At 40.8% G+C, this 24504-nt stretch overlaps 1 protein-coding gene across 2 annotated transcripts; it reads left to right on the top strand.

The window, feature by feature from the left end:
* Positions 1-800: 800 nt before the first annotated feature.
* Positions 801-22700, top strand: GPR180 (G protein-coupled receptor 180). 2 transcript variants are annotated; one of them, XM_070751296.1, is made up of 9 exons: positions 801-1056; positions 8249-8407; positions 11964-12164; positions 14302-14482; positions 15505-15554; positions 17191-17348; positions 18604-18795; positions 19152-19229; positions 21498-22700. In XM_070751296.1, the coding sequence occupies exons 1-9, from the start codon at positions 909-911 to the stop codon at positions 21654-21656; spliced, it is 1326 nt and encodes a 441-aa protein (XP_070607397.1). In that variant the 5' UTR covers positions 801-908; the 3' UTR covers positions 21657-22700. The 2 variants fall into 2 exon arrangements, with proteins under 2 accessions (XP_070607397.1, XP_070607398.1); XM_070751297.1 differs by lacking the exon at positions 19152-19229 and having other exon boundaries at positions 804-1056.
* Positions 22701-24504: the final 1804 nt, after the last annotated feature.

Below are 24504 nucleotides of genomic sequence, written 5' to 3'. Positions count from 1 at the left end.
AAGAGGAATGGGACAAGACACTTCTACCAAACTTCCCTTATGATATTATCTAGCCTGGTAACGTTCGGGAACTTTGACAAGTTCGCAAAGCAAACCTTCTGCCAAAATGAAGTACAGTATCCTTTTCTGCGAGCCAAAAGAGAATCATTCAAATCCATGTTTAAAAGCTCTTTTAATTTATGCGTATTTGGGAACAAACATGAGTTTAAGTGGCGCTGCTTGACATTAAAGCCATTAAAGCGGGACAGAATCGGACCTTCCAAGGTTTCAAAAGACCTTGGACTGGATGGAAAGAGCAAGCCTCGCGATCCCAAACCAGAAGGCTCAAACTCGGGGTTCGACTAGAAGTCCTCCTGGGCAGAGACCTCCAACCTTGGCCACTTGAAGACTTGTGGACTTGAACTCCCAGAATTCCTCAGCCAGTTTTGTTCTGCTTTGCTGGCTGAGGAATTCTGGGAGTTGAAGTCCACCAGTTTTAAAGTTGCCAAAGTTGGAGACCCCCTGCTCCGGGGCATCTCCGCCACTACGACCATTGCTACCGCCAGACGTCGCTTTCCGTGTCGCGGTGGCCCCGCCCCTTCTTTTCCCTCCGCCAATCCTATTCGACTTCAGTGACGCAACGAGCGGAGCGTTCCTCCTCCTAGCAACCGTCTCCAGAATGCCAGTTGGAAGAATTCCTCCTTGTGATTTGTGAGAGGCTGGCGCGCGGCAACGGCCCCTTCCTTCCTCCCCCCCTCCCGCCCTCCTCGGAAAGGCCCTCTGATTGGCCTCCTCCCGGTCAAGCCTCTCTTTTCATTGGCTGCCGCTCCTTTCCTGGTTCCGCCCAGTTTCCGTTCGCCTTTGAGGGCGAGTTGCAGACGTGGTCGGGATGGGGGAGAGGTGACGGCGGGGTGGCCGTCGGAGGAGCCATGGAGCGGCTGCTGTGCTTCGTCTGGGTCGCGCTCTGGAGCGGCGGTGGCGCCTGGATGCGCGGGGCGCAAGCCAAGACCGTCCATGGCGGCTTCTCCAGCGCCGCGGCCCGAGCTGGCCAGGTGGTGGCTCGGTTCCAGTTCCGAGGTAAGAAGCGGTGTGGGTTGCGGGGGGGTGAGCCGTGACAGGCTGGTTCGAGGCACCGCTTCGTGGGGCAAAGGCGGCATGGGGTACCTGCCCCCCCCCACATGTTCTTCGTGGAAATAACACTACACACACACTGTACATCCTCGGGGAAAAGAGCCGTTTTTTCTGCATCTGTGGGCGCCGCCTCTTTCTCTCCCGAAGACGACAGCAGCTACCAATTTTTTTAAAAAAAATCTTTATTGAATATATATACACTGCTCAAAAAAAATAAAGAGAACACTTAAGCAACACGATATAATCAAACCAGTGAAATCAAACTGTCCACTTTGGAAGCAACACTGACAATTTCACATGCTGTTGTGCACATTCAACTTGGTAGAGAACAAAGTATCTGATGAGAATATTTCATTCGTTCAGATCTAGGATGTGTTCTTTGATTGTTCCCTTTATTTTTTTTTGAGCAGTATAAGTTAAAAAGAGTAATAAAATACACAGTATAACAATAATATAAATGGTAAAGAAAAGAGAATAACGGAAGTGTTAAGGGTAAAGAAAATAAAGTAAGAAGTTTAAAGAAGAGAGAAGATTAGAGGGAAAGATGTTGCCAAATATTTTGGATCTTTTTGTCCCTGTCACATCTCAGACCCACCCTCTAGTACGGGTTAGTCCTCAACTTAGACTGCAATGGAGCCCAACAATAACAACAACAGTAGAGTTGGAAGGGACCTTGGAAGTCTTCTAGTCTACCCTAGTCTAGTCCGCACTAACCCCCACCTTATTGGCCTTCCGGAAAGCCCGAAAGACCTGGCTTTTCTGACAATTGGGGCCATTGTCCTAGGTGGGGGGGGATGACTGGCGAGGTCAGCCCATGAATGTATGGATGGCTGCAATTATTTTAAATTGAAATGTGTTTTATATTGTTTTTATACTGATACATGTTCATTTTTGTTGTGAGCCCGCCCTGAGTCCCTTGGCAGCATAGACAGACAGACAGACAGTCCAACCCCCTGCTTAGGTGGGAGACCCTACACTACTTCAGATAAATGGTTACCCAGCATTTTCTTTAAAACTTCCAGTGTTGGAACATTCACGTAGGTTTTATTATACTGCTTTAATTTGGCACAGCACATAATGATCTCCTAGCTACATCACAGTATGCTACCAGTATAATGTAAGATTTACTGGATGATATGAGTAGTAAAATTTATTTATTTATTTATTTATTATTTGGATTTGTATGCCGCCCCTCTCCGAAGACTCGGGGCGGCTCACAACAAGTGAAAAACAATCCAATACAATCCAATTAATTAAAATATTATAAGTCTAAGAAAATCCCCTATACTAACATACACACATACAGGCATACCATATATAACTTCAACGTGCCCAGGGGGAGATGTTTAGTTTCCCCATGCCTGACGGCAAAGGTGGGTTTTGAGGAGTTTACGGAAGGCAGGAAGAGTAGGGGCATGTAGAAGGTCCCATGTCAATATCTTTGGAAAATGAAATCTTATCTGTTCCTCCTACATGAACTCAGAGATGATGCAGGAATCAAAAGTAAGTAGTTATAATTTTATATTTTAATAATAATAATAATAATAATAACAACAACAACAGATTGGAAGGGACCTTGGAGGTCTTCTAGTCCAATCCACTGCTTAGGCAGGAGACCCTACACTACTTCAGATAAATGGTTATCCAACATTTTCTTTAAAAACTTCCATTGTTGGAGCATTCACAACTTCTGGAGGCAAGCTGTTCCACTGATTAATTGTTCTAACTGTCTGAGTGTACGGTGCCAAATTGGAAATCGAGTAACCTGGTTGTTATGTAGACCCTGCTTTCCCCATTGACTTTGCTTGGGAGGAGGAAGTCACAAAAGGGGGATTCACCATGACCGCTGGGACATTGCAACCGTCATAAATGTGAGTTGGTTGTCAAACATCCGAATTTGGATCATTTGTGACGACGCTGCAACTGCTGTCGGTGTGAAAAGAGGTCACGAAAAAAATTGTGCCAGTGTAATGCTGAACGGTCCCTAAACAAACTGTTGTAATTCAAGGACTACCTGTAAGCAATGCCCCAGTCAAGAAACCATCAGTAAACAGCCCAACCAAAAACTCTCTAACATTGCCTTCACCCACACAAACTGGCAAAACACAAGAATATAAACTGGCAGCAAACTGCGCTCCCTTAGCCCTGATGATGTTACCTAGTTAGGGTAATAAAATGCCTGAAAGAAAACAAGCAAGCCCAGAAAGCGCTAGGGGCCCGTCATTTTATCTCTGAGCTACAAATATTTTCCTTTATTGTTCCCCTAGGCCAGTGATGGCAAACCTTTTTTTCCTCGGGTGCCAAAAGCGCATGTGTGCGTGAGCTTGTGTTTTGAGTGCCCACACCCATAATTGAATGCCTGGGGAGGGCCAAAACTGCCTCCCCCGCTCCCAGAGGCCCTCTGGACACCATAAATAGCCTATTCCTTGATTTCCGGTGGGCCCAGTAGGGCCACTTTTCACCCTCCCCAGAGGCTTCCCTGGAATTTGGGGAGGGCGAAAATGCCCTCTCCCACGCCCTGGAGGCCCACTGGAAGCTGAAAACGCCCTCCCTCACAAGCTGAAAATCAACTGGCTGGCGCGCATATGCATTCTGGAGCTGAGCTACGGCAATGACTCGTGTGCCAGCAGATATTGCTCCATGTGCCACCTGTTGCACACTTGCCATAGGTTCACCATCACTGCCCTAGGCCAGTAAGGACTACTGGGCATCTTCATGATTGCAAAATAAAGGTTTCCCCTGAGTTGAACTATGGTGTCCTTAGTGACTGTTGGAAGAGGGCTTTATTGCCTTCCATAAAAGAGTTTACAGGTAGTCCTCAATTTACGACAATTCATTTGGTGACTTTTCAGTGTTACAACAGCACTGAAAACAAAGTGACTTTTGACCGTTTTTTCACACTTATGACCATTGCAGCATCCCCATGTTCATGTGATTTTGACAACTGCTTTGTATTTGACAGTTGTAGTATCCTGGGGTCATATGGCCATCTTTTTCCGACCTTCTGAGTCAATAGAGAAGCCAGATTCACTTGTTAAATTAGTAACTTGGTTATTAATTGCAGTGATTCACTTAACAAATGTGGCAAGAAAGTTGTGAAACTCAACTAATTTCTCACTTAGCAACATAAATTCTGGGCTCAATCATGGTTGTTAGTTGAGGACTTCCTATACTTCTGCACTGTGATGTCATGATAGTCTATCTCAGTTCTGCCCTGATCTCTGCTGATTTCCTTTGGGATCAGCTTTGTCCTCCCAAGGTACAGCTGGTTGCTATGTTGCTTTAGAGCCTCTAAAACCTCAGACATTTGTAGGCTCCATTTTATTTTATTTCAGTTACTAAGCACTGAATCTCTAGGAATTAAGCAGAACCGGCAAATGTGTTCTTGCCAGGGGGAAATCTATTTTTGGTGAATTATACATTTTTTGTGATATCTTCATAAGCATTTTAGCTCAGAGAGAGAAGCACAGTAATTGGTAAGTTGGTGTTAGGTTTGCATGTAATACAGCAGCCACCTTCTTAGTCTAGGGTTAAGGTTGGGTGTGAACGATTGTGATATAAAGCATATAAAGTATATAGAGTCACCTGCAAGTGTCATTGTGGTCACAGGAAATGTGATATTTCTGCACCTTGTAGCTTCTGCTCCAGTCTTCCATGTGTATACTGCTCAGTATTTTCTAGCAGATGAGTGACCAGTATGTCACTCAATTTTAAGCATTTTATGAATTTAGTTCACTATATGAGTTCTTTTTTGAGAAGGGATGCCAAATCCTCAGGCTTTGCTTACCCCCTGTGAATTCCATGAAATGATTATTTTGGAGGTAAGTCACACAAGTGATTTTTGCCTCTTAACTGATGGAATAATGCAGTTCACTTGATCATAAATATCTCAGTCGGGGAGCATTCAGCCATCAGTTTGCATGGCAATTTTTGATTCTCCTGCACAGTGTTGGGCTAGCCTAGTACTGCTGCTCATTGGGCTATTGCAGCGACAAGATAAGAAAGTTAAACTCTCCCAAGCACTTAACAAGCCACTGGTCTGGAAGCAGCAAGTAGTTCTGAGCAAGTCAGAATATGGACCAAGCCTTCTGTCCTGATAGGGACATCTAGTGAAGCTGCAGAGGAAGGAAGGCTTGTTGCCCACCGAGCATAAAGTAAAACTGTCAGCTGTCACCTTGAGCTTGCTGTGCTTCGCTGTTCTGTTGTTGCAGACTACCATGAATCGTGAGGAGGGAAATAGAGACTATACCCTCTTGAGATGCTGCCCCAAAGTCACCTAGAAGAAAGAGAGATTCACTTGGAAGAAAAATATTGATTGATTGATTTGATTTGATTTCTATGCCGCCCTTCTCCTGAGACTCAGGGCAGCTCACAACATATAGAAATCTAAATAAAATTTACAGATTAAAATCCCCATAATTAAAAGTTAACAACAGATTCATCCATCATCCATCACAGAGGCAGGTCTTTAAAGTTGTACGGAAGGCAGGGAGAGTGGGGGCAGTACGGATCTCCGAGGGGAGCTCATTCTAGAGGGTCGGGGCCGCCACAGGGAAGGCTCTTCCCCTAGGTCCCGCCAGATGACATTGCCTGGCTGACGGAACCTGGAGAAGGCCGACTCTGTGGGATCTGACCGGTCACTGGTCAGATCCCACTTTCAGTTATGAAAGTATCTTGCATGGACTTGATTGGTTACAGCGTGGTGGGCAGCAAGGGTCAGTTGCGGGAGGGTGGGAGTAGAAGTTAGGGATTTTGGCACACAATTCTCAGTTCTGGCTATGCAATACGCTCGACTTTTAATAAAACTATACCTTTTTCAACAAATGAAGCCAGGGGTCGTTTCTATTTAGAGGTTGTGGCCAGTTTGACAAGCATGAATAGCAACAGCAAGCAAAAGATCTAATTAGTAGCCTTTTTTGGGGGGGGGGGTGACAAATTGTTTGGATTGCAAAGTAAGTATAAAGTAAAATTAATGGCGGATCCTTTTCAATATTTTCTGGTCATTTTTCCTTAAAGAGAAATCCTGGAAGTGAGAATTGTTGCTTCGGTTCTATACTTGCAGACCTCCCTGCTGTGATTTGATCAATCCACTTGTTCACTAAATATTTTTCAGGGACAGATAATGTAAAGCAGGAAGGCTATTCCCCCTGTCGGACATCTCAGAAAAGGGCAGCTGGAAAGCTAGTTGTTTAGGTTTATAGAGATTACTTACAGAGCCCCATCAAAGTGGTCATGCTTCTTGATGATCTTTGGCGAGAACAGGATAGGGTGATGCAACCATCCTCAGTCTCCTTGAGCTTTTAATACCAATGCCAATGCCAAGAGATTCCACCTCCCAACATTCTGACCCCACCCTCCCCACATGCCCTTAATATTTGGTTTTAATTTGTTTTAATGCAGATATAATTTTATGACTGTAAGGCACCCAGAGTTACTTTTGGCAAGGTGGCCAGCCAATAAATTTTAGAAAGAGAGAAAAGGAAAGGGGAAAAAAAGGAAGAGAGAGAGAGAGAGACAGACGAACAAAACTTCTAGACCAGTACTAATTATTTTTAGACTACTTTTTTAATGACATGCCATAAATATGTATGGGCTTGTATCTTGAAGTGCAAAATCTATTATTATTATTATTATTATTATTATTATTATTATTATTATTATTAATTGGATTTGTATGCCGCCCCTCTCCAAAGACTCGGGGAGGCTCACAACAGTAATAAGAAACAGTGTAATAATGGGACAAATCTAATAATAAAAATATATAAAAACCACACCAATTAAAAACCATACAGCACATACATACCAAACATGAAATATAAAAGCCTGGGGGAGATGTCTTAGTTCCCCCATGCCTGGCGATACAGGTGGGGCTTGAGTAACTTGCAGAAGACAAGAAGGGTGGGGGCCGTTCTAATCTCCGGGGGGAGTTGGTTTCAGAGGGCCGGGGCCACCACAGAGAAGGCTCTTCCCCTGGGGACCGCCAAACGACATTGTTTGGTCGATGGGACCCGGAGAAGGCCAACTCTGTGGGACCTTATCGGCTGCTGGGATTCGTGCATTAGAAGGCGGTTCCAGAGGTAACTGTAATAGCCCTAGATCCAGTTTAAGTATCTGGTTGACTTTGGCAAGGTCAGGCATGGAAGGTATAACCTGATTTGAAAGCATCCAGAAGATGACAGTTACAACAGACCTCTGTACAATTGCCAAGAAAACAACATGGGGATGTCTGTGGAACTAGAAATTCAAATACAACTTAATTTTATCCAACTCTTAAAGGAAATATTGGGAGAGAGATTTGTAAATTAGCCACCTAACTTTCCTGCTTAAGGTCATCTGGTGAGGTGGAAGTTAAATTGAAAAGGGTGAATTCTCCCCTTTTTAAACCATCATTTTCTTAGACTAGAATGAGGAGGTGTGGAAACCATTCCCCTTTCTAACATTAAAATCTTTTCCAATATTCAAAACTGCCAACATGAAAGCCCTGAAAAATATTCCAAAATTTCCCCAAATATGACTGGACAAAGGGAGTTAAATGTTGGCAGCAAGATCTTGGAATGTAGATACGGTGACTAAATGTCCTTTTTTATATACAGTACAGTCCTTTATTTCAGAAAACTGTCCTTTATTAGAAAATGCATTTTGTACAATTTTGCTGTTCAATTTTCTTCTGTAAATCAAACTTATTAAAAAGTAAACAATTACCTACAAATCTCTTACCCCTTTCTCCAATTTGTTTTTTCTAAGGAAATATGGCTATTGCAAGTACCATATGGGGGGAGGCACATGTGGTGGCCTTGAGAGTTCTGTCTCAAGGTCTGCCTTTCTCTGTTTATGGTACATAATTGCAATAGGCCTGAGTTTAGTCTTTTTCAAGACACTTGTTCCGATCACCCCTTGGCTCTTCGAAATGAAACGAAAGTTATCCCAGATTTTGAAAAGCTATCCTAAGCACATGATACATCTGACAGAGTGAGAAATTCAATTCTCAGGATTTTTGACACCTTTCAGCAAAGACAGAGCTTTCAAAAAATGATCTTGCTACACAAATAATAAATATGCAATTAAACTGCCTTGTACGGAATGTTTCTCTCTTGCTCGTGTTTCTATAACAGAATTTGACTTCTTTTTAAATATCAAGGTGATTGTGCTCTTCTGTATGTCAGAATCAACAACGTGGCAACTGCTGTTGGAAAAGAAGCAAAGCTTCATCTCTTTCAAGCTCAGGAATGGCTAAAGCTTCAAGCAAGCCAACAGGATTACAGCTGTAAAGAAAAACTGGGAAAAGCTCAGCTGATAAGTGAGTCTGTGCACAGGTGTCATTAATGTATTGAGCCATTATATAGCCTGCTTATACTCATTGGCTGATCATAGATTAATCCTTAGTAAAGCATTTTAGTGGCAGTTAAAGTACTTTGATATTTGCACCAAAAGGGATGGAAATAGCAAGCTAGGGCACATTGGCTTCTAGCTAGACTAGTTACGAAATCTTTCTACAGTCACACTTGTTCTGCTTCCTTCTATATTAATTTCTGTATACCTACATTTCACTTTTCATCATTCAATTCTAGTCTATTTTGTTTCACAGATTACATGTGTATGATGTATCACAAGTGAATGCTCTGTATTGGATCCTAAATATGGTCCTTTTTTTCCATCTACATCGGGGTTTCCCAAAGTGTAGTACGCGTACCCCCGGGGTACAGGAAGAGTTTGGTGGGGGTAGGTGTTCAGAAAAAGTTCTGAAATACACCTTGCCTTTTCCAACTTCATATCTATATGAAGTTGCTTTTTCAGCCTTTGTAGACATTAAGCCGAAAAAAAGGAACAGACTATTGGAGGTGGAACTGCATCTAAGATTAAAATTAACAACCAGGGAACCAAATTATGACGATCTGTCGTCTCACACAAAAAATTTCATCCTTCTCATTGATTCAGATAAATGTTATTTATAATATAACTTTTATTTATATTTTATTATGAATAATTTTATTTTTCAGTTATTATTATTTTGTGTATGTACCAAAATTGATATATTTTGATATTAAAATACATCCTTTTTTTAAAAAAGCGTTACGAAAATTATAGAAGGGGTACACATATGTTAAAAGTTTGGGAAACACTGATCTAGATAATAGAGAATTGCTACACCCTGCTTATCCCCAGCCTGGCCATTTTTGTTTTGGAAATCCTGAAAAAGTTAATCAGAGTTGAGATTCTAATTGTTGACAAAACGCGACACCTAGGATAAGTTCATTGAAGGGAAAGCTTTCTAATCTGCTAATGCTTGCAATCCAAGCAAATGTTAATATTTACTCTTCTCTTTTGGATCCAATACAAAACGTGATAACATATGTCAGCCAGTGTGGATCAATCAATCAGGTCTAACACTTGGAGACTTAGCATCGCAGCCTGCCTTTGCAGCCAGTCCAAAGCTCTCCCCACTAGACTTTTAACCACAACAAATTTGGAATGCAAAAAGCTGCATTAGAGATAGGCAATTTTTGATGGGCCAGAGGCTATCCTTGGACTTCCAGACTACCAGAGGGAGGGTGGGATGCAGAAGGCTGTCTCACTATTGCTATGAAATCAGGAGAATGCCCCTTTCTGCCATTTGCTTTAGAGCAGGAAGGTTTAAGAGGGGAACCACTCCCACCCCAAGCAAACAAATGTTCTTAATCACGCAACTGATAATCTTCCATTTTGCCACATTTTTAAAAAATGATCATATTTGTTTCTCTTTCTAAGTTTTCTCAGTGAATTAAAGAGAAAACTGTTACATAGAAACATAGAAGTCTGACGGCAGAAAAAGACCTCATGGTCCATCTAGTCTGCCCTTATACTATTTTCTGTATTTTATCTTAGGATGGATATATGTTTATCCCAGGCATGTTTAAATTCAGTTACTGTGGATTTATCTACCACGTCTGCTGGAAGTTTGTTCCAAGGATCTACTACTCTTTCAGTAAAATAATATTTTCTCATGTTGCTTTTGATCTTTCCCCCAACTAACTTCAGATAGTGTCCCCTTGTTCTTGTGTTCACTTTCCTATTAAAAGCACTTCCATCCTGAACCTTATTTAATCCTTTAACATATTTAAATGTTTCGATCATGTCCCCCCTTTTCCTTCTGTCCTCCAGACTATACAGATTGAGTTCATTAAGTCTTTCCTGATACGTTTTATGCTTAAGACCTTCCACCATTCTTGTAGCCCGTCTTTGGACCTGTTCAATTTTGTCAATATCTTTTTGTAGGTGAGGTCTCCAGAACTGAACACAGTATTCCAAATGTGGTCTCACCAGCGCTCTATATAGCGGGATCATAATCTCCCTCTTCCTGCTTGTTATACCTCTAGCTATGCAGCCAAGCATCCTACTTGCTTTCCCTACCGCCTGACTGCACTGTTCACCCATTTTGAGACTGTCAGAAATCACTACCCTTAAATCCTTTTCTTCTGAAGTATTTCTGAAGTATTTGCTAACACAGAACTGCCAATACAGTACTCAGATTGAGGATTCCTTTTCCCCAAATGCATTATTTTACATTTGGAAACATTAAACTGTTACCTGTACAGTTGACTTAAAAGTATTTTTTTAAAAAACTATTCAATGATGCAATTGACTATTTTTACATATTGCAAGTGTTAATATTTAAACTAATTTTATGCTACCAAGAAAATGACGTCTTTTGTAAAGCATGAAAAGGGTCCCTTTCTTGTTCAATTAAAGAAAATGAAACTAGGAAATAAGATTACAAAGAGTAATATCAATCTTTGTGGACCACAAATATTTTACAATTAGTAAATCTCAGATAGTTTATTTCAAAGTTATCAAAATCGGGATCATTTTTAACTAATACACTAATCAAAATAAAATGTGAATAGTAGTGCATGACCAGTACCCATAGTTAATTACTGTATACAGTATACTGACATTGACAGATGTCATGTAGCCATATCCTGACTATTATATATGTACAGTACTTCCTTCCCAAATTATTTTCAAAATGTATAAACTGGCTTTTGATCTGTTTAGAATAAGTCAAATGGAGATTTAATCATATTTTATTACTTAACAAAACAGCTTTATACTGAGTTAGAGCTTGTTCAGTATTGTTTGCAGATATTAACTCCTGTATTTTAGGCTGTTATATTTTTCTAACCTGACACAAAGAAGTCAAGGATTCAAGGTGATTTTTTCTTCAGGCAAAGTCTTTACCCTGCCCCTGAATCATTGAAGTATTTTTTTCTAATTAAATAAAATTTTCTGTAATTGACTATTCATTTTGAGTTTCATAATAAGTGCATTTAATTTCTTCTTTGGCCTAAAGGTGGTTTAAAAGTGACTAACTGGCAATGATTATTGCTCTCTATATGTAACGAGTTGGTATGTTCTTCAAACATAGTATATTTTCATTTATACTGTATTATAAACATACTCTACAAAAATACATTTTGTTGGTGTGTGTCTGTCATATAGCACATATATATACTGCTCAAAAAATAATAATAAAGGGAACACTCAAATAACACATCCTAGATCTAAATAAATGAAATACTCTCATTGAATACTTTGTTCTGTACAAAGTTGAATGTGCACAACAGCATGTGAAATTGATTGTCAATCAGTGTTGCTTTCCTAAGTGGACAGTTTGATTTTACAAATGTATGATTTACTTGGAGTTATATTGTGTTTAAGTGTTCCCTTTATTTTTTTGAACAGTGTATATTGGCACATGCACCTTCAGTAATATGAATGTGCCCATTAATCATAACCAAATATAAACAATTTCTTGAATGCTAGAAATTTCTTATGACTAAACATTTTAGATAGTAACTTTAATGTATTTTTTTAAGTGAATATGAACTGCACCGAACAAAATATAACGGTATCCCAGGTCCCTTATCCAGACACGTGGTATGTGTTTTATGTCGACAAGTTTACCTGTGCTGAGACATATGAAGACTCTGGCTCTGAGGATGTTCAATTTGAAATGGTGCTACTAAATCCAGATGCAGAACGGAATCCATTAGATCACTTTAGTGCAGGGGAATCAGGTAAGGTATTTTTCTTGATATGGAGTGGGCTTTGTGGGAAATAGAATGAAGATGTGACTAATTTAATGGAAGTATATTTTTGGAGAAGAAGCATTTCTCCAAATCTATGAAAGATTATTAATTTAATACTAAGTTAAAATGGGTTGATTGCTTTAACCAGACTTTGGGGGTCATAAAGCTAGATCCTTCCCTCTTCCATTTTTCTTGTATAGATAATTATAGGTAATCCAAAATATCTAGTGACTTTTTCACTTTGGAAATAAATACAATTTTATCCTTATATTTGTTTTAAATACAGGTATCGTAGAATGCCATACCTGTATGTTTCTTTTAACTGTGTTGAATGAATTGAGAATAGTGCAAGCTGGGGTGGTCAAACTTTTAAGCCTTGGGGTTTAACAGCTACTGTATCTTCAGTAGCCTTTTGGATTCAGTTCCAGAAAGAAAAACATACAGTGATACCTTGTCTTACAAACTTAATTGGTTCCGGGACGAGGTTCTTAAGGTGAAAAGTTTGTAAGACGAAACAATGTTTCCCATAGGAATCAATGGAAAAGCGATTAATGCGTGCAAGCCCAAAATTCGCCCCTTTTGCAAGCCGAAGCGCCCGTTTTTGCGCTGCTGGGATCCCCTCCATGGGAAACCCAAACTCCGGACTTCTGTGTTTTTGCGATGTTGCAGGGGAATCCCAGCAGGGGAATCCCAGCATCGCAAAAACACCGAAGTCCTCAAAACCCCACCTCTGGACCTCTGTGTTTTTGCGATGCTGCGATTTCACTGAGGCTCCCCTTGCTGGGAAATCCCACCTCCAGACTTCCGTTGCCAGCGAAGCGCCCGTTCCCAGTGGTGGCAGTGGGTTTGTAAGGTGAAAATAGTTTGTAAGAAGAGGCAAAAAAAATCCTAAACCCCGGGTTTGTATCTCGAAAAGTTTGTATGACGAGGCGTTTGTAAGATGAGGTATCACTGTACTTGATTGCAAAACAAGCAAACAAGAAACCTCTCTGCAACTTTTTAAAGCCTTTATGTCTTTTTTTTGGGGGGGGGGGGGATCATGTGACTGTCTCCCAAAGCAACTTAATAAATAAAGAAAATAAAGTGTTTGTAAGGTAAAATTGCATTTTACATGGGACCACTTTATGGAGCACCCATCACATTTACGTATTCCAGCAGTGACATCTAGTGGTAAGACAAAACACCTCACTCTTAGCTGCTGCTTTTGCAAAGACTGCCATGGTTGCTGTATTTAGTCTGAAAAACAATCTTGAAGATAGTGATCCTTCAAAAGAAGGATGATTAAGCAGAAAAAAGTTACATAACCAAACAGATTATATTTTTGAAATCAAAAGCGAAACTGGATTTCCTTATTTTCTGTAATCCCCAATCCCTAGCACAGCATTTCTCAATCTACAGTATACGCAATTTAAGTTCTATGAACTTCAACTCCTAGAATTCCCCAGTACCCTATCACATATCTTCACCTCTGCTAGCATTGTATCTCCTCTTGTGGTGGACCTTTCAAGACCTAATGAAACCTCTCAAGGTCTTATCACGAAGGGCCTTTTCTGTAGTGGAACTTGTTTCTGGAATGCTCTCAGCATCTTATGAAATGAAATGAAACTGGTTATTTCCCCAGACTTTTCAGACTTCTATACTTCAAATCAGCTGCTTCTTCTCCATTACTTAGTTGTAGTCAAGTCTGTTTTAATTGGAAGTTGCTCTGGGAATTGTCAGGTTTTTCATTATGCAGGAGGCATGGAAACAGCATTTATAAGAAGCAAGGCATTCATTCAGTCATGGGCTCCTCCTCCCATGTGGAGGAAATGGCCCAGGAATGGCAGGACCAATAGATTTCATCCAGGAACAGCACAATGAACAGATTCCCAGCGAAACGTGCTGGTTTTTTTGCTTCTGCGCATGCACGGAAGCAAAAATACCAACAAAATAGCTGAAATCTCATGAGATTTGGCTTGCTGCAAAGCCAAATCTCACATGGGGCATGCGCATGTGTTGGGAGCGCCCGCACCAGCCACCAAGGACTGTCAGGTTAGCGTGGTAAGTGGCTGCCCAGTACTGCATTCATTGTCAAAAAAATGAATGAACATTGTTTGGTTTGGCTTTGTTTTTTTTCTGTTCACAGGCTTACATGAGTTCTTCTTCCTACTTGTCCTGGGTTATTTTGTTGCTGCCTGCATTTACGCTCAGTCCTTGTGGCAAACAATTAAGAAAGGGGGACCTATGCACACGGTGCTCAAAGTGCTCTCTGCAGTTTTGCTCCTGCAAGCAGCTTCAGCTCTTGCGAACTATCTGCATTTTTCAAGGTAAATTCAGATTTGCCCCGGAAGGGACTTCAGCTGTATTCCTATAAGCTGTTGCTCTTCTCTGCTGCCTTAGGCTTCCAGCAGCAGCCTTTACTAACAAGAATTTCTAGCTTTCCCAGCTAGCTTTGCTCTTAAGGCCTGAACCTCAACTGGTTCCTTTGAAAAATTCTAGCCTGTGCTGCTTAGGCTTAAACTTTCCTTCGGTTCCGGCATACAGAGGCAAGCAAGCTAGAGATTTGAACCGCTGACCTGCCGATCTAGCAGTCAGCTTTAATGGCCTGCACTCTACCCACTGCACCACCTCGGCTCCTTCTTTTACCCTGGATTACCTTTAACACATTCTGCAAATAACGTGTTGTGTGTGGGGAAAGATTATTTGTAATTATTGTGTGGGCCCTTTGCATTTGAAGGACAAAATGTGTTTCTGAGCATGGAAGTAAGAAAGACCTGTTGCCAACTTCCAGTATTATAGCCCAGGGGTGTCAAACTCTATTTCATTGAGGGCTGCATCAGGGTTGTGTTGGATCTCAGGGTGGGCGTGGCCAGGGTGGGCGTGGCCATCTCAACATCAGGTCAGGGGTGCTTGTATTGACCCAAGTGCTTGAGGCCCTCCCGAGCTCCATTTTTCCTGGCAGAGGGTTGCAGGAGGCCATCACAGCCAAAAACGGAGCTCAGTCAGGCTGCGTGTGGAGGGCTGCATGGCCTGCCTGCCTCCCGTTTTCACTGGTAGAGGCATTACGGACTGGTCCTTCACTGTTTCCAGGGCAGCCCCGCGGACCAGATATAAGCACCCCACAGGCCAGATCCACCCCACAGGCCTTGAGTTTGACACCTCTGATGTAGTCCCTTTCGCCTCTACTTCACATCTTAGGGAAAGCCTTTTTTGGTTCATAAAGTAGCCAACTCAGAAGTACCTTTCACCATGGAATCTGCAGTGGTACACAACTCTAACATTGTGTGTGAAGCTTTGGACTTTTTAACAGAATGAGCTTTTGAAAATAATTTTCTTTTGTTCACATTAGTTATGCAAAAAATGGAGTAGGAATGCCTTTTATGGGGAGCCTTGCAGAATGTAAGTACATCTTTTTTCTAAGTTGACTATTTGTTTTCTCTGGCATATCATGAAATATTGTTTAATATCTTTTTAATTATTACATGTGTTGCTTGGAGTGCGCTAATGTCCTGTACCTCCACATACTGCCTGGGGTTGGTAAGATCCCACCAGCCGATACCCACGGGAACGCTTTGTTCACTGTGTCTAGCAACATATTTGATTATTTCAAAAGGTGCTTAACAATGTAATCACACACCTCTCTGCCTAAACCTGCACATGCAGAATTGATTGCTCTCAGAGTAAATAGAAGATTAAACCAAATACTTGGGCAGCATAGCTGGAAAATTGAGAGGCATGTTACTGTTTATTTGCATCATTTGGGGAGCCCTCGGCCTCTTATTCAACCTTGAAATTTTCTGACAGTGAGACTAATCAACCAATGGAACAGCTTGCCTTCAGAAGTTGTGGGAACTTCATCACTGGAAGTTTTCAAGAAGAGACTTGGGGAAAAGGAATCCTCAATCTGAGTATTGTATTGGCAGTTCTGTGTTAGCAAAAACTTCAGAAGAGAAGGATTTAGGGGTAGTGATTTCTGACAGTCTCAAAATGGGTGAACAGTGCAGTCAGGCGGTAGGGAAAGCAAGTAGGATGCTTGGCTGCATAGCTAGGGGTATAACAAGCAGAAAGAGGGAGATTGTGATCCCCTTATATAGAGCGCTGGTGAGACCACATTTGGAATACTGTGTTCAGTTCAGGAGACCTCACCTACAAAAAGATATTGACAAAATTGAACGGGTCCAAAGACAGGCTACAAAAATGGTGGAAGGTCTTAAACATAAAACTTATCAGGAAAGACTTAATGAACTCAATCTGTATAGTCTGGAGGACAGAAGGAAAAGGGGGGACATGATCGAAACATTTAAAAATGTTAAAGGGTTAAATAAGGTTCAGGAGGGAAGTGTTTTTAATAGGAAAGTGAACACAAGAACAAGGGGCCACAATCTGAAGTTAGTTTGGGGAAAGATTAAAAGCAACGTGAGAAAATATTATTTTACTGAAAGAGTAGTAGATCCTTGGAACAAACATCCAGCAGACGTGGTTGGTAAATCCACAGTAACTGAATTTAAACATGCCTGGGATAAACATATCCATCCTAAGATAAAATACAGAAAATAGTATAAGGGCAGACTGGATGGATCATGAGGTCTTTTTCTGCGGTCAGACTTCTATGTTTCTATGAGACTGGACTGCCATTTGTCAGTAATGATGTAGGATCTCCTGCCTGGGCGGGGGGATTGGATTAAAAGACCTACAAGGTCCCTTGCAACTCCATTAATCTTAAAGACATTGTTAAAAGACGACTTGTTGTGCTGCAAAAGTTGAAAATGGCTAGCCACATTTTTGGAGAAGTGACTGAAAATAAAGAACATTCCTAATGAGGGCAAAATTGATCTCATTGTAGCAAGAATGAGTGTGAATGATAAACGTTCAGCTGTTCACCCAAAGAAATGGCTGCTCTGAAGGACTTGTATGAAGGAGAGAGGCTTCCACTAGCAGAACTAAGGTCCTCCACAAGGGCTGTCTATATGCCAGGTTATCCCTAATGACATAATTACTGATTTAACTCTGTAACCTTTCTTGGTCTTTTCTTTAGTGTGTGACATAATCTCTCAGGTGCAGATGTTGTACCTGCTACTGAGTCTTTGCATGGGATGGGCAATTGGTAGATTGAAGAAATCTCAGAGCAAACCTCTCCAGTGGGATTCCAGTCCAGCATCCACTGCCATTGCCGTAACTGCTGTTGTGACACAGGTCTGTGGTGGGTTTCTATTTTTTGTTTTGTCTTTACCAAGGAAGGGATTAGCGACTAATAATTCTAGAACTTTAATAAGATGTAATATTGGAAACGATGTTTCCTGAATAGAATGGTCCAATGATTGTTTGGGAAGATAGTTCATGAAAGGCAAGCTGGACAGGTTCCGTAGCTGAATTTTAGCATAATTGGAAGTTGCTGCCAAAGCCATAGCCTCCAAAAGAGAGCGAGTTTGGGGTAGTATACCAGAATAGAAACTAGGAAAGCTGAGTTCCAGTCCTGATTCAGGCACGAAAATAGCATAGCAATAGCATTTAGACTTATATAACACTTCACAGTGCTTTACAGCCCTCTCTAAGCAGTTTACAGAGAATAAGCATATTGCCGCCAACAATCTTAGAACTGCCCCCAGCCTCCTTGCCTTTCGTAAACAACTTAAAACCCACCTCTGCTGCCAGGCATGGGGGAATTGAGATCCTCTTTCCCCCTAGGCCTTTACAATTCTATGCATGGTATGTATGTATGTATGTATGTATGTTTGGTTTTTATATTAATGGATTTTTAATCATTTCTAATACCAAATTACTATTGTACACTGTTTTATTGTCGCTGTTAGCCGCCCCGAGTCTCCGGAGAGGGGCGGCATACAAATCCAATCAATCAATCAATAAATAAATAAATAAATCTGGATCTTCATTTTACTGACCCTGGAAGGATGGAAGGCTGATCCTACTGAGATTCGATCTGCCAAACTGCTGGCAGCCGGTGATCAGCAGAAGTAGCTTGCAATACTGCACTCTAACCACTGCACCACCAAGTCTCTTTTTGCCAACGGTATTTACGGTTACCTTGAGCCAATCCCTATTTCTCAGCTCTTATGAAAAAGAAGGAATGGGAACCACTTCCAAAATCTTGACACAACTACAAGGACTTGTCCAAGGGGTAAAAATTGTCTCCAGATCCCCTTCTCCAAAAATAGCTTCCAAAAGGATTAGTCCAGAATATTTTGTTACAGATTTTCCATACACACACACACACACACACACACACACACACACACACACACACTGTATACTACACACACACACACACACACACATTTCTATTTAGTAATTAATTTGAAGTTTTACTTTTTCCCCAATCTGAGGTGGTCATTACCAATAATGTGGATTCATCGTGCTTGTATTTTCTGAACAAAGTTTTCTTCCATCATCATTTTTTTAAATTCTTGGTATATGGCTTGTTCTGTTGCAGAGCATTCTGCTTATTTGGGAGCAGCTTGAGGATACCAATCACCATAGTTACCATTCACACCAAAGTTTAGCCGGTGCACTTCTCCTTGGCTTAAGAATTTGCCTAGCTGTGTTGTTAGGATGCGGACTTTGCCAGATTATCCGAATTGAGAGGAGTACTCTAAAAAGAGAATTCTATATTACTTTCACAAAGGTATGTGTGTTACATGAAAACCTGATATATTCTTTTTAAAATCCCAATTCAAATACTTTTAATGAAAATATAAAGAAATATAATTACGTATATTTATTCTGAAGTAAGTCAGGATGTTTGTAATTGGGCTCCTTTGTGTGTATACGTGTAAATAAAAAGTTTTTAATTGCTCAGGAAAGTTTTTTTTAAAGGTATACTTCCATTAGTATCCTTACCGCTTTTCTGTTTCATGATTTAGAATAATTAATTCTTTTTTTAAAGTTTTGACAACAGGGAAGTGTCTCGCTGGGGTCCATAAACTATAAATGCTGCCAGGTATCCATAGCTGATATCCACACGTCTTTTCTTTCTTTCAGGGATGTATTCTGTGGTTTTTATGTCATCCAACTCTTGTGACTATATCTCTAATGTTTAGAGATTATCAGAGAGAAAAGGTTAGTATATTGCAACACATTAGGGATGTTTTTCAGAATAGAGAATCGCTGACATGAATAATGCTCTTTTCTGATGATAAAACCCACACCTTTTAATTTAGCTATTTTTTTGCTAGGCCTTAAATTATATAGTTGCCTTAAAAATCCTTGTTCTTGCTGCATACATTTCACTAAGCTGGCTTTAAAAGCAAGTTAGGATTGCAATCTGACTATTCCCCTTACATTTATTCTGTGTTTAGTTAAGCCGGATGCAGAGTTATCTTGAAAAAGGGATTATTTGAGTTGATTGTAAAAAGAAGGGCAAATTGTGCTGCAAAGAAGCTCAAAATGGCTTCCTGGCATGCCTTTTGTGGCTTGCTAAAATTACCCCTACCACTCCAGTGGGAGGAGAAAACAAGGGGTTGCTTTGCATTTGGGGATTTGGAAGGTTTTGAATGGAAAAAGAGATGGCCAAAGGCTCTGTGTCACTCCCTAAAACTCCTCAGCTGCATCACCAAATAGAAACTGGGCCTGCCTATTTTTGAAGTACAGTGATACCTCGTCTTACAAACCCCTCGTCATAGAAACCTTTTGAGATACAAACCCGGGGTTCAAGATTTTTTTGCCTCTTCTTCCAAACTATTTTCACCTTACAAACCCAAACCGCCACCACTAGGATACCCCACCTCCGGACTTCTGTTGCCAGCGAAGCGCCTGTTTTTGCGCTGCTGGGATTCCCCTGAGGCTCCCCTCCATGGGAAACCCCACCTCCGGACTTCTGTGTTTTTGCGATGCTGCAGGGGAATCCCAGCGGCCCAAAAACGGGCGCTTCGCTGGCAACGGAAGTTCGGAGGTGGGGTTTCCCAGTGAGGGGAGCCTCAGTGAAATCGCAGTATCACAAAAACACAGAAGTCTGGAGGTGGGGTATTGAGATCTTCTGTGTTTTTGCGATGCTGCAATTTCGCTGAGGCTTCCCTCACTGGGAAAACCCACCTCTGGACGTCCGTTGCCAGCGAAGCACCTGTTTTTGCGCTGCTGGGATTCCCCTGCAGCATCACAAAAATACAGAAGTCTGGAGGTGGGGTTTTCCATGGAGGGGAGCCTCAGGGGAATCCCAGCAGCGCAAAAACGGGCGCTCCGGCTGGCAAAAGGGGTGAGTTTTGGGATTGCACGCATTAATCGCTTTTCCATTGATTCCTATGGGAAACATTGTTTCATCTTACAAACTTCACCTTACAAACCTCGTCCCGGAACCAATTAAGTTCGTAAGACGAGGTATCACTGTATATCCTCAGCCTTCCTTGTAAAGCATGGCTCAGTCCAATGGAAATTGAACTCACCCCACCCCACCCCACCCCGCTTCCTACAGCCTGTAGTTCTGGGAAATCAGGGGCAGGAACATGAATATGGCCCTGACAATCGAAGTACAAAAGGAAAGAATGAAGATTGTTTCAAAGAAAAGCTTTCTGAGCAAACCAAAGTTCCTTGGGGAAATCAGATGTAAAGAACATTTTCTGAAATCATTGGGTTAAATCCAAATGAAGCCGTATTTTAGTACTGTAGAGATGAAGTAGTGGAACCAGAATTCCGTGGCCAATTTCAAGTCATAAAACGGTGCAGTTGAATTTTTGTCGTCGCGTTTTGATGTGGGAACCCAAGCCAAGCCCTGTATTTTGGAAATCATTGCTAGAAAACAATAGTGGCTTAACCTAGAATAAGCCTCCTATAAATTATTCAATTTATTATGGTGTCTGGAACGATAACTTTTCTAATATTATGGATTGAGAGACACTTTGTGTAATATCTGCAGTTGTGGTTTTTCATCCTATGAGCCGAGTTTGGTTTCATGCGATTGTAAAAGGAAATGTCAGCTTTCTGGGCCCCAGTGCTCCAGATTTTGCATACACTAGAACAGAATCTCTGGCAGTTTGCATAATTTGTGTAATGACATCCTCAATTAAACAATGTAAACGACACCTTGCTGCGATGGTGTGCTCTTTGATTTCCCATGCCTTTGGGAATACCAGATCTCCATCCCTGCAATTAATTAGATAAAACACAATTTCATTTGTACCTCCCACTCCCCTCCTCCCCTCCATCTCCTAGTAAAACTTTGCAAGGTGTGGAAAGAAAAAAGAATTTTATCCTTGCCATATGCTATTCTTTCATTGGCGGCGTCTAAAGAGATCTTGCACCCCTTTGTACATCAATGAAAGTTCACACAAATTGTATGTTCATTGTATAAAGCGTATTCTGTCTCACTCGGTTTTTGTTATTGTTCCCTCTTAGATTATTACCATGGGTGTCATTCTCTGCCAGCTGTTTTCCATGGTCCTTCTGTACCGGCTCTTTGTTTCCCATAGTCTTTACTGGGAAGTATCCTCTCTCTCTTCAGTGACATTGCCTCTAACAGTAGCATCTGGACATAAAAGTCGGCATCACTTCTGAGATCCTTTTGGAGATTTCTTGGCAACGGTGCAATAAAGATTTGGAAACGTAGCAGCTATTTCCAGCAGAAACTCAGCTCAAGAATAGCTAAATAAATAGAAGACAGCATTTTTGCCCTCGCTGGATCACAGCCGATGCAGAAGTGATTGGAATTTATCAAAAATAGTGATGAGCAAATTTCTTCTTTTTCCCCTTTTTTTCTTTTTATTTTTTTCCCTATTGTTTGGATAAAGACCACGTGATTTTAGCCCCATTCTCACTCCGCAAATCTGCCTCGTTTGCATTAAAGTTCATAGATAGTGATAAATTTAAACTAATTGGATGAAAGAGTTCGGCAGTTCAGATAATATGTATCTTGTTTAAGGTGGCTTTAAGACCAAAAAAAAATTATGCCGAAGTTTAATAGGACTTACACTGTAATAGGTCCATAAAAACAGTGTATAATGTTTACAGTGAACAATAGTTCTCATTATCACTTTCTTGCCTTGAGGCTTGGATGTAGTTCAGTTTTTAGCTTGATTGCCAGTTGTATTTTAATTCTGTGTTTGACATTTTACAAGAGCAGAAGGGTGATTAACTAACTCTTTAAGTTAAAAAAAAACACACCAACAGCCGCATGGTTGTAAAGGAAGCAGGTTTATGCCTCCTAAACTGAAGAGAGAGGGGGGAAAATGAAATGTGTTGATGCAGTACTACAGTTTTAATCCTGAGAGAATTTGGTGAGGATTCAGTCATAATTAAGCCATAGCTGCAGATTAAATTAATAGAAGCATTTCAAATGCTAGTTTCAGTCATCAACTACCCATGAATTCCTGCCCAAGGATACTTAATCAGGATTAAATTTCCTCTGAATAATTGAAAAACAAAATACTCACTGGATTTGCTGTAATTCAAGTTGGCGTTGGTGTTATGAGCAGTTGCCATTTTTCCAGCCGTTGCAACGGAGCAACACTTGTTAGTGGTACATTTAGGCTGTTGCAGTAAAATACAGAGTTTAATTGAAGTGCCTATTTATTGCTCCAAATTAAAATCCTATGAACAGTATCTCCTGTACAATATGAACGTTCCTGTTAAGTAACTGGTTTATTTATTTCAAGGCTAATGTCTTTTTTCCAAAATGTGTTTGTAATTGTGGCCTACAAGAAACTTTAAGCCCCTCTTTTTTAAACTATAATTACCATATTTTTCGGAATATAAGACACACCGGAGTATAAGACGCACCTTAGTTTTGGGGGAAGAAAAAAAGGGACAAGAATCTGCTTAAGAGATATTCATCTGGCTAGCATCTTTTATCTGGTCAGCTTCAGCACATTATTTTATCCCCTGGTGTTGAGGCTTTTAAAAAACCTTATTCAGACAGAGTAACAATGAAAGAGTTTGCAAGTTAGAGCAATGGGGAAAAAAAACCTGCAAAGACTTAGGGCTTGGAAAACATTCTTCACAAAGAGTAACAATGAAAGAGTTTGCACGTGGGGAAGAGTTGGGAAGAACGTTAGCACCTGGTTAAGGCTGGGGGAAAAAGCTTCGAAAAAAGCTACATTCAGAGTATAAGATGCACATGAATTTTAAGCCTCTTAGGGAGGGAAAAGGTGCATCTTATACTCCAAAAATATGGTACTTTCGTTCATCTTTGCTCTGAGTTGCACCTACAAAATTGCCGCATTTTATTGTCCTTGGGGAAATGGACACCTCTGTGGCATTTTCTTCTTCCTGCCCTTTCTGGTAGATTCAACAGCCAGAAGAAAAGGAGGACATAAGAATATTGTGATATCTCTTTATCCAGTCTTCCTATTTCTCCATCCTCATACTAGGACTGATCAGAAACAGGAATGGAGCTATCTCAGACATAGCTTGTGAGAGGGGGGGGGGATGCGGGGAAGTTGTTCAAGAAAGCCCCAGGCTACAAATCTGAAATTGTGCAAACTTGAACATAATTTTAGGAATGCATCCTTGAAAATCACAGACAGTCTAGACTACAAAAGTGCTGCTTCAGCACAATTTCTAGTAAAGCTGGGATTTTTTTCTAGTTACAGAATAGGAGATCTTCCAGTATATGATTTTAGGTTTTGGAATTTGTAGGCCAGTATTTCTCAACCTTTGCGACTTTAAAATAAATGAACTTCCACTCCCACAATTCCCTGGCTGGCTGGGGAATTCTGAGACTTTGAAGTCCACTTATTTTAAAATTGCTAAGATTGAGAATAGCTGCTGTAATAATTGGCTCCTTGCTGAAGCAAACGACAGCATGGTAATTCACTAAAAGGGTTAATTTTTAATTATTATTTTGTTACTTGGAACAAGAATAAAAGATCGTGTTGGAAAGATTGAAATAGTTTAGTTTCACATTAGTGGTGAAATTATTGCAAAATTATTTTTTGCATTTCTCATTAACCACATCAAAACTTTGCTGGTTAAATTTGTGTTTATCTGTGTGCTGATCATTTACAGTAGAAAAAGTGCCTTTGGGCACAGATTTTTATAAACAGCGGGAAACTTAGCAAATTCTCTTGCAGAAAATACAGCATTTACGGACAAATTCAAACATTGAGGTAATAGTGGCATTGGAGATCTTGCAGTATCAAACACGGCATTTCAGAAAACTGCACAAAAATGATAGGTGCTCTTATATTTATGATTTCTGCTTTCATGTGGTTGAGTTTGGCCTGCCAGCAAACTTGAAATAGTGTGGTCATGAAGACTGACAGATAATGGATCGCTTAGCACATAAACACCAAACCTCAGTGTCTTGGCTGCTATGAAAAGACATTGCAATCTGTCTTCTGTAGGCTTTCCAAAAGCTACCAGTGGCACTTCTGGATTTTACAGTTTAGACATATAGCAATTATGT

The sequence above is a fragment of the Erythrolamprus reginae genome, chromosome 4 (genome assembly GCF_031021105.1).
Source record: "Erythrolamprus reginae isolate rEryReg1 chromosome 4, rEryReg1.hap1, whole genome shotgun sequence".
In the NCBI taxonomy this organism is placed as follows: Eukaryota; Metazoa; Chordata; class Lepidosauria; order Squamata; family Dipsadidae; genus Erythrolamprus; species Erythrolamprus reginae.
The sequence above is the reverse complement of the archived record's forward strand: the minus strand, read 5'-3'. Positions and strand labels throughout refer to the sequence as shown.

Bases quoted from the DNA above. Each gene is read 5' to 3' on its own strand.
- GPR180 (XM_070751296.1), top strand. From the start codon at position 909: ATGGAGCGGCTGCTGTGCTTCGTCTGGGTCGCGCTCTGGAGCGGCGGT. The intron at 8,408-11,963 runs GTGAGTCTGTGC...TATTTTTTTAAG, and splicing joins GGGAAAAGCTCAGCTGATAA to TGAATATGAACTGCACCGAA. The intron at 15,555-17,190 runs GTAAGTACATCT...TCTTTTCTTTAG, and splicing joins TATGGGGAGCCTTGCAGAAT to TGTGTGACATAATCTCTCAG.